General features: G+C 35.7%; 2 protein-coding genes across 4 annotated transcripts in view; one reads left to right on the forward strand and one right to left on the reverse strand.

Moving 5' to 3' along the window:
- The window catches only part of LOC112453899, an 11,856-nt gene extending 5,993 nt beyond the window's left edge, over positions 1–5,863 (forward strand). Inside the window, exons 2-4 of the mRNA XM_025014917.1 lie at positions 3,061–3,421; positions 4,480–4,799; positions 5,070–5,863. Of these exons, the coding sequence (XP_024870685.1) occupies positions 3,061–3,421; positions 4,480–4,799; positions 5,070–5,210 (822 nt within the window). The 3' untranslated portion in view covers positions 5,211–5,863. The remainder of the gene's footprint in view (positions 1–3,060; positions 3,422–4,479; positions 4,800–5,069) is intronic.
- LOC112453900 (deoxynucleoside kinase-like) overlaps positions 1–10,236 on the reverse strand; it is a 16,054-nt gene extending 5,818 nt beyond the window's left edge. Inside the window, exons 1-4 of one of the 3 annotated variants that reach the window (XM_025014920.1) lie at positions 10,092–10,236; positions 7,598–7,797; positions 7,003–7,252; positions 6,680–6,915 (exon numbers count right to left, since the gene is read on the reverse strand). In XM_025014920.1, coding sequence (XP_024870688.1) covers positions 6,680–6,915; positions 7,003–7,252; positions 7,598–7,797; positions 10,092–10,104 — 699 coding nt within the window. In that variant the 5' untranslated portion in view covers positions 10,105–10,236. Of the gene's footprint in view, positions 1–6,286; positions 6,916–7,002; positions 7,253–7,597; positions 7,798–9,147; positions 10,058–10,091 lie in introns of those variants that run through there. The other 2 variants (XM_025014918.1, XM_025014919.1) reach the window with 2 other exon arrangements.
- Positions 10,237–10,437: the final 201 nt, after the last annotated feature.

The raw sequence follows: 10,437 nt of genomic DNA on the forward strand, positions 1-10,437 counted from the left end.
ATTTGATTAATTCATCCAGTTATTATCAATTTTATCAGAATCGATTGGAATATCTGAATTCAAAAGAATAAGTAATACATGTGTGTAATTGCAAATGTTTTCATTCGTGATATGTCTGCGATTAAAAATCTTTAACAAATATATAAATATACGCAGAATCGCGTTATCACAATATCGCGACATAAATAACACAATTCCGGGAAGACGTACGTCGCCAACGAGAACAAATTTATTCTTGACGATGAAAGTACATACAGAGTACTTCGTAAGCATTTCAAAATTTGGGTGTATCTGATAAATTCCGGAACGATTCAAATGTTATTGAACGCGATACTCTTTCGTAGCGTTTTTAACAGATTGGCACTTGAAAACTTAATTAGTACTTTATGTATAGCAAAGACTGAAATTGATTACTAAATTAATTTATTAATTAAATGTTATTACTAAATGTTATTATTCATATTGAGGTCTAATTGTAAGTTCGAATAGCCCTCACTTTCCAAAATTAAATTTGCGATGTTGAACAATGAGAATATCATCTTTCACTACGTATCATAGAAGATATGCTTTAGGATAAAATGCCATCATAAAATATTTTTTTATTTGTACTTTTTTTTACTCCGCTTTTGATCCGCTCGAGACGCAAGACGAGATATATATTGAATCGAAGTGTTCCGAAACGAATCAAAATTCAAAAATAAAATCCATCCTCGAATTGACAAGAATATATTCATACGAGTGATGAGCAGAATTGTATCGGTTGTTTGTCAAAAGTGGCGAGAGGAGTGCGATCAACTGACAGCCAGATAACACTTTGGTAGTTTACACGCTGGATATTTACACAACGGTATTTAAAAACTCTTTGAGCAAGGCATGTAGGGAACTACCGCGCGGGGGTCAACGTAATCTCGGACATTTTTTTTTTCACGGTCAGAAACACGAACGAAGAAAATGTTATAATTTCTAGCAATTTTTTTTTATCACAAGAAGAATCGCCTCGGATGACCGAGATGACTCATTGTCAGATAAATCTTATACTAAACGCGAACGCGAAACCCAATGTGTTGGCGGGAATTATCTGTAACACTGTTATATTAATTAATATAAAAAAGGCGATGCAAAACACAGGAATTACCAATATTCAAATTGCGTAACGTGTTATTTTTTTGTAGAGCTTGAGAAAATCTACAAAATGAATGCTGAAACGTCTATCGTATGAATCGTGAGATAATTTTTTTTTACTTCGTAATATTTCGGAAATATATTTTAATGGGTAATTATATAAAATTTAAATTTAACTGTTACACAATTGCGCAATGTTTAAATGTTGCATACGAAAATTACAGCTTCATACAAGTTTCTATTTTGATAGGATTCTAAATTTTTAATCGAACGCGCGCGCAAAATACGCACTTATATACATTCAATTACAGTACAATATTACACAATAGCGTTTCAATTTCATATCGCTGATTTTCTTCAGAGAGTGGAATTTGTTCTCAAAGAATATTGTGCAATCAAGTAATGGATATTTGTGTACGTCAGACAACAGCACCGGAAACACGTGGATATAAGTGGATCGTTAATTTCAAAATCGGATATAATTATATACGGTAATGGCACGTCTGTGGGAACACGAAAAAAGATCTATTCATTCACGATACGAAGTATGGAGTTAATTTTTAACCAATATTATTTCAATCTTCCTTTTGTTGTTCTTATGATTTATTAATAAAGATAGTCCAGAATATATACTATCAAATTAAAGAACTATTAAAATTAAATTAAAAAAAAAATACGTAGAAAAATAAATAATAAATGATTTTCATAAAAGGCTGCGCGTGGACTTGATACTTTCGCGAAACGTTTTTCCACGCTCTTTCGCATCTCTGTTTCATACTTTTCATTATGACAATGCGGAAGCGCGAGCGTAATAAAAGCGTATCTCTAAGGAAAATGTTGCGCCTGGTTACTGGCTCTATTTTATGTGAGGAGTGTTATTTGTTTTGACGTTAGTCACGGCATGGGCATTGAGAAATATTGCGCTAGCACGTGCGCGAAGCTTGAATGACATTTAAGACGCATGATTTATACTGTGTGTCTTAAGGGGATGCTGGAGACAGGTCTGTTTTACCACGAAATTTTCAGACACACAAATCTTTTGATTGATTTCACCGAATTAAAAATTTTTTGTCCAAAATTAAAGTATGGACGATAACGAAGACGGCAGGCACCAATTGCGTATAAAAAACGAAAAAAAATTAGAAAATTACATTTTTATTTTCGATTCTGCGGTCGACTCATGACAACATTTGCTGCAGATAAAAGTTTTAGACTGTGTACGTATACAAAAACCTTGCAGCCGTCACAGAAATACAATAAAGAAGAATCCTGTGCTTGCAGAAATGAGCTGCAAGCTTTAGTATAAGAGAAAAGTATGTTAGAAAATTTCATATGCACATGTTACGCGTCTCCCCGAATTCAGCCAAAAACTCTGCGCTCTGTATGTATGTGTAAGAATCGGTGAGCACTTCTTTATCGACGCTGGTCGAGTTTGCCTGCGCTCTGTATGTATATGTAAGAATCGGTGAGCACTTCTTTATCGACGCTGATCGAGTTCGCCCGCGACTCCAGCATCCCCTTAAATGTCATGCTTTTTTTCTGATCGCAGATAATGTAAATTGAATTAAGAATTAGTTATTTGTGTAACAAGTGCCGTAAGATGAAAATTACGGTTACCGCACTCGCCTTCGGCTCGTGCGTAAACTCCGCACCCGGGAATTTTTATCTTTACGCACGGCTTGCACACCCTATTTTATGTTGCAAGAGCCTAGAAAGTGGTCTATCACGCACGCGTAGCGTGCGTAATGGGCCACTTTCCATGCACGTGTTGCATAAAATACATAACGCGGCTCTTTTTTTATTTAATATCCATACATCTGGAAATTTTCATTAAGACGCATAGTCGTCGTAATATACACGCTTATACTTTGTTTTTATTTAAAAAGATTCCAGAAAGAATATCCTTAAAGCATCTTAACATTAACATATCATTTGCAGGCACATCGAGCATTTAAGAAAATGCCGATCCTATCCAAATTATCGCGCCGGCTTCATAATAAGTTGACGACGGACGCGATACCGGATCCACCGCGGACCGAGAGCCACGTGCCTAATCTTTCAACGACCCCGGATGAGGAATTGACGAAAACGGAGTCGAACTCGATGCCTGCCACGCCGCAAAAGGAGCAGGTCGTTGTCGATGACACGTTGTCGACACAAAGGCAAAAATCGGTGCCGAACGACGCGAGGCCAACGACATCCACCGATTTTAGCACAAAATCATCAGAAGACCTCGGCGACACGAGGTCGACGAGCGAATCGAAGGAATATAAACGATCAACGAAGACGAAGAAATATCGTAAGTTGTAATAAGTAACGTTATCGTAACTGTAAAGAGCGGTAATTTTCAACACAAAGTATCGTCAGGAATTTTTTGTATACGAGTACTTTTTTTACTGCGCTCCATAACTTTTATTTAAAACATTTTTCTTACTACGCGTTATTTCAAAGTTTATTACTGTAGATTTATGACAACCGGAGAAGACATACGAATATTTTCAAGCGTGAAATATATTTGCTTCTTTATATAGAAATGGACAAATAACAGATGATATAAAAAAGTGATATTTATGCAATTTTTGAAAATTTCTCAATATAATCCTGTCATGATTTTGCAACTAAACTTAGTTCTCTAAACGGAGATAATCCTCATTATATAAATAGAAAGAAGATATGATGCCCTTAAAGAAATTACGTAATGCTACGTAGATATTTCGACAAGTTGACGTATGACATTTACAATTTACTCAGCGGAATGATTTGGAAGACTGAGAAGTGAAGTCATGCTGCACAGACGCCAGAATTTTACTAAAATCGAGCCGAAGTAAACGAAATGAAAATATCCCGCTCCACATATCTTAATTGTAAATATTTCTACGTCTGAGACACGTTATCACGATGAAACTCGAGGAATCCCAGGCTGCGCATAAATTTCTATTTGCAGATTAAAAAAAAAAAGAACAAGAAATACTGTTTTCGGCTGTTGCGTATTTTGGCACTTGATACGTGAAAAACCGTAGTATAAATTATTCCGTTCACGAACAAACACTTGTGATCTTTTAATCGATATCTGTGGTTTCACGTGCAACGAAATGGAAGATTCGTCCTCGAACCGACGATCCAAGAATTCTTATCGCGAAATTTTTTACGAGACTTTTTATTATCGCTGGAAGAATCATAATGACGTAGTACAATAGCTGCTGAAATTTTACATACCGTGCAAATCTCCCGTTGCTTCAAATTTCTCGCTTATTCGTTGCGATACGACATACACGATAGTTACAATATTGAATGCGACAAATATGGGGTTATAAATTCGCGACATTTTCTTAATAATTCTATGAAACTAATTTTCAGCGAAAGGCACAAATATTGTCATAACCAATTCTAATGGAGTGAACATCACGAACGTCAAGAGTTACACATGCCAAGTGAATCAGTACTCGGCGAACAATGATGCGGCGCAGTCTGAGACAGCTTCGAAGACCAAGTTACGGCCGATGCCCGAGGATGTGCAGGAGTTAAGTACGTGCAAAGACGAACTCGGGTTGGACGATATGCTTATTATTAAGATACACGTTGGGCACGGATGGCGGGATATCGCGAGGAAACTCTTGTACTTGGACGGGCAGATCGATCAATTCGAGGAGAATTTCAGGCATATTGGTGTCGATGAGGTGATTATCGAATTCTAAGAATTAAATATTTCAAATAAATAATCCCGGATTATTCATATCATCAATCGTCGCGATTATCAGTCTGTAATCTTGTTTGAACAAGAAGATATTTGAAATTCAATCGATACAAGATCGATTGCTATTAATAAAATATTAAGTATTATTCATGTAGTTAAATATTTCATGAGAAATTTACAAATTTACTTTTTGTAAATATATACTAATAACGAGCGATTTATCCCCATTTTTATCTATGTATAATGATTTTAGATAATCTATCAGCTACTGCTTGATTGGAAGCAAGCCAACACACGGGATGCTCAACTCGGCACGTTAGTTAGCATACTGTGGGATTGCCAGGAGTACGACTGCGTTGAGCAATTAGCTGAAGCTCGTAAGAACTCATCTTAGGCGCGGCACGTAAAAATCTCTATTTAACATTTGTACATACGTTTATGTGAGCGATTGTGATTTTTTGAATTCGAGATAGCATTGTTTTTATATATATTTTAGTATATTTTAGCGCATAGTTTATAGACACACGGTATAGAACGGTGCGCACCGTTCCGATTGCGAAGGTCGTTTACATTCGTCTAACATGTCGGAATCGGTCGAAAGAATATTGTTGACTGGACTAATTCGCATTCAGCGTTCAATTTGGCATTGTACGGAATCGCAACGAGCCTGCGTTTCAAGCAGGCACATGATCTGGTTAATAATAATAATAATAATACGAGGACATTATAAACGAATCTAGCGTCGCTTTGCGCGATACACACATTTACACATAATATTACAATGTGTATTGTGAGTATGTGTATATATAAATATACATTTTTTTATATTTATCTCTAATCCATTTTGTAAAATCTAGCAGGAATAAACATGTAATTCTCCAAATAGTATGTATTTCATTGAGTCATACAAATCCATATACATTCAAGACATACGCATTTACACATTTGAATCTAGCGTTATCTAAAACCGAAGTGTATGCATGTGCATACAACCGAGTCCTGTAATAAATATATTTTCTTTTCACTATTTAAATTAATGCACTTGTATATCTGTCTTCTCTTTTTCTCTCCTATCCCTATATTTTTAGATTTTCTTACAGAAATTAACATATATTTCGTAAGTTTTTATAACTTTCTTTTTCAAATATCTTACAAAAAACAGTTTTATAAAAAAACTAAAAGTTTTGGATATATTAAATATTCCAATATAATCACGCTCGCACTTTTTTAACGGATTTTTTGATAAATAAATTCATTATTCTTCACGCGATATCTTGCATAGATATTCATATTCCCTAATCGTTTGATAATAATGTTATTTTGTACTCATTGGTAAAAAATTTAATTATATCTAAGACGTTACAAAGGATTTATTTAAAACACACAAAATATTATTTAAAATAATTAACTTAAAATAATTATTTAAAATAGTTAATTTTAAATAATTAACAAAATATGTATTGAGTCAAATAAAGCTCTCGTGAATATTTTATAATGCATTAATTTTGTAATTTGAATGCTAGTAGAATGTAAAATTAATGCTTTAATGTGAAATAATCGACTAATTATGTATTGCATAATACATAATTACAGATTATATTATAAATTTGAAATAAAAAAAAACTATATGTAATAAAAGTTGTAAATGCGGCCGGTGGAATTAAAATAATACAATAAACAAAGTTGTATGTAATAATTAATCAGTGTAAATGCACGATACGTTTGCGTAAATTATATTTAAATTAATCCTTACTTTTGTTTTTTTTATTCTACGATTTAATCTGAGATAGCTTTAATTTCGGGTAGCACACGATTTGTCGATACAGTAATCATTGTATTATTTATATCGCGATCGTCTATTACCTTGCTGAAGATTTCATTTTTACATTTATCGAATTCCTCCACCATTTCATGGAGCTCTCGATCACCGTTTAGGATTATAACCGGTGATGGCACTGGCTTTAGAGTTTGATGATAGAGCCAGTCGTCATGGATCTGATGGATTTGCTTAAGATACTTCAATGAAATGGCGTTCTCTTCTTTTCGACCTCGTTGTTTCATTCTCTCATATACGATCTCAGGTGTCGTCCTCAAGTATACTATTTAGCAATATAAATAAAAAATGAGATAAATAGATATACCTTTAAGTGCAATAATTTCGCATAAAATTTATAAATCATATATACCTATCAAGTCGGTTTCTATATTGGCACTTTTCAAACACCAATCATACCAGTCCTCTAAAATAGTTACTTCAACATCACGCAGTACATTTTTGCGTTTTAAATTTTCGACGAAGCACATTGCGCTGTAAACGGACCTTTCCATAATTTTGTACGGCGAGGGTGTCTTACAGGTGTGCAATTGGAGCATAGTCAATTGTACATAAGATTGGAACAAGAAGGCATAACGAGATGGTTCGCTGTACATTAATTCCTGAAATGTATTTATATTTGTGTAATATCCATTAACGTAGATATACACAATAATGAACACAGTAATATTAAATATACATATTTTATATAAGATATTAATTTCATTCTTCTTGCAATTGCTGTTATACAGTTTACTTGATATACAAAAATTCGAGATATTTTTAATAAAAACAAAATAAAATGCACATTAATATTTTAAATAATAATATTTAATATGTTAAATAATCACTTGTCATAAATTTTTTCATCATTATTGCAGTGAAGTCTTTGTAAATAAGTAACAAAAATATTAAATATTTATATTGGATTGTCTCTCAAGTTTTAACAAAAATATTTTCTGACCTACCAGCAGATTCGTCCCAGACACGTCACGCCAAAGCTCGACCGGCTCTTCTAATACAGTAACATTGTCAAATTTCTTGAAGTGACTTAGAAACGTTGTTTTACCACTTCCTATGTTGCCCTCCACGCATACGGTGAAGGGACGTCTGTAGAGTTTACCAATAGAGCCAGACATTTTGATGAAGGCTTCAAGAGCTGCTTTACCTGAACAGACAATGCGTTTGACTTTCTCTAACACTGAAGACATACTGAGGATCTCAGCAAGAAATATATATGACGTATATATTTCTTGCCGAGTAAACAGTAACAGTATATTTTAAATAAAGATAAATTGCTTTCTCGGAATTAACTCACTATCAGGATAGAAGATACCTAAACATAATATATCTTAACTAAAGCAATAAGACAAAATAATAGAATGACAAAAGGGTATTATATATCCTCAAAAAATATCAATCATCTGTTATCACACATTCATTGGAACTCTCTACTAGTAAAGCTTTCCATTTACACATCTAAATTTTCAGTTTAGTGCTTTAATTTAGCAAAACATTTTTGTATATGTGTCGTACACATCAGATTCATAAACCTGCAGGCAATATTACTAATAACAATATAACAAATCTTATCATTTAGATTTTTCGTTTATTATGACATTACGAATCTATCAGTGCTAAAAGTATAGTTCGCAATACTTTCTAATCCTTAAAACATTTAAAATAAATTAAATATCAAAGGCTCAGACAATTAATAAATCAACTAAAGAAAGTAAGGAGCATAGAGCCACAACTGGCCGTTAACTTTGAAAACTTGTATTTACTGCTACCGCTTGCAAACCAATTACTTTGATTGGGATAACGTCTGAAAGATAAAGAACCTTCCTATAATATTTGAGATGATACATATTAAGCGACAATCGTTCCGGTTTTATATTTTAGTTAATATTTTACTGTTAATTTTTAACCCTTGACATTTATCAATTTTACACTGAAGATGGTCTGATAACAGAAACGTATGTATGTAGTTTTGATTTTATCATAAAAATACACAAGTTTTCAACATTAACACCCAGTTGCAGCTTCATACTTCTTACTTTCTTCAGTCAAAATAAATTCTTTATATTATTATATCTTCATATTAAGTCTTTATATCCAATTCTTCTATTTATTCCCTTGGAACAAATACAAACTTATTGAATTCGAATCAGATGTGCTTCAAGCATGTACACAAGATGTTTAAGAGTCGTATGTGTCTGTGCTATGAAATATCTAATTAAAACACAATTTTTTGAAATAAACATTATTATTACTATAGCCAGAGAGTCGAAAGTGTTCGCACAGCATAAGCAAAGCAATAATGCAGCAACAATAAAATTGCCTTCGTTATTTAACACAGAAAACTTAAAATACATATTTCCGATTATTTCGAGGAAAAAATAAACGGAACATCTCATGGTAGTAGCACGATAGAATAATTGCCAGCGATTGATCAGACAATTGAGCAGTTCCACGTCGATTCTCAATCAACAATTGCACGCAACATTTTGTCACTCACCGACCGGTTGTGTCACGCGGATGTTTACTCGCTTGTGTTATTCGAAACCAGCTGACGTCCTAAAATCAACGTGGATCAAATAACGGTTCTCCTTACGAAAGTGCAGTTCCGAAAGTCGTCGATTCCCTGCGATTGTCCTCCTCCGACACGGCAAATGTCGGTAGTGACACGCACAAAAACGAACACACACAATGAACCGGAGACCGGCGCGCGCGAAACTTTCCCGCCAAAATAACGGCGAGCGCCATCTCGAGCAGGCGGGCTCGCCTGCCGCCATCCGTCGGCTGCATCTTTTTTCTCATCCCCTCTCCATCCCTTCGCCGCTAAAAAGAGCTCAAACGCGCGCTTTTGTCACGGAGGAAACGCCGAACCGAGTCAGCTGAGCACCCAGCTGACCCAGCTCCAAATCTACAGAGATGCGAACTGATCAATAAATAAAAAAAAAAAGACAAAATAAATTGTTAATAGATATGTAAAGACTCTGTAAAATAAATTGTTACTAAGACTTAGAATTGCAACGACGCCAACGACATTACGCGAAGTTGTGAATTTCTAGGAAGAATCTCACGAATTTCTACACACGCTGCTTATTAATGTGCGCTGATGACTGTCAAAATCGTCAACGTTGTTGCCTCGAGTGCACGCTTAGCTAGGTACGTCACTGGCGCCGGCATGTTTTGCACCTGCTGGGGTTAATTATCGAATAACGAAATGAGTTCGACGGCGTGGCACAGCGCAGCGATCTGTCCGATTACTCCGATTCTGTCGATTGCCCGGCGATCCTGGCATCCTTCCGCTAATGATTAATTAGGCTTCGCTATCGTCATCTTGCATCCAGCGACCAAGCCGCATCGCTAACGCGTCATTTGTCGCGGTAGGAACCAGTAGGAACAGAGCATCGTCGCGATAACCGATGACGCGTTATCAGCGTACATCGTACTCACCGGCGGAAGCCATCGTTGCGATCTGCCGGCTGCGAATTAGGAACGTGAGGGACTCCTTGTTTTCACGGGGAACTCGACCTCGGTGGCTTCTGCCGCTTCCACGTTCCTGCCATTTGAGCCATTTCCGATGCAACTGGCATCAGTGGCATTCTGGCATTCCGAGATTTCCGAGCGTGCGCGTGAACACGTGGGTGGCTACACGTGACGGCGTGTCTTGTTGCTGAACGACGCCCGACGCCAAGTAATATCGATTCACTCGGAGGATGCGTTCACCGACGGCCGATCGGCGAGAGATCGCCGTCGTCGACGACGTTACCACTGAAGACAATGACATAGGTCCCTCGTG

This window comes from Temnothorax curvispinosus, unplaced genomic scaffold (assembly GCF_003070985.1).
Source record: "Temnothorax curvispinosus isolate PA1 unplaced genomic scaffold, ASM307098v1 QBEX01004750.1, whole genome shotgun sequence".
NCBI classification, from domain to species: Eukaryota; Metazoa; Arthropoda; class Insecta; order Hymenoptera; family Formicidae; genus Temnothorax; species Temnothorax curvispinosus.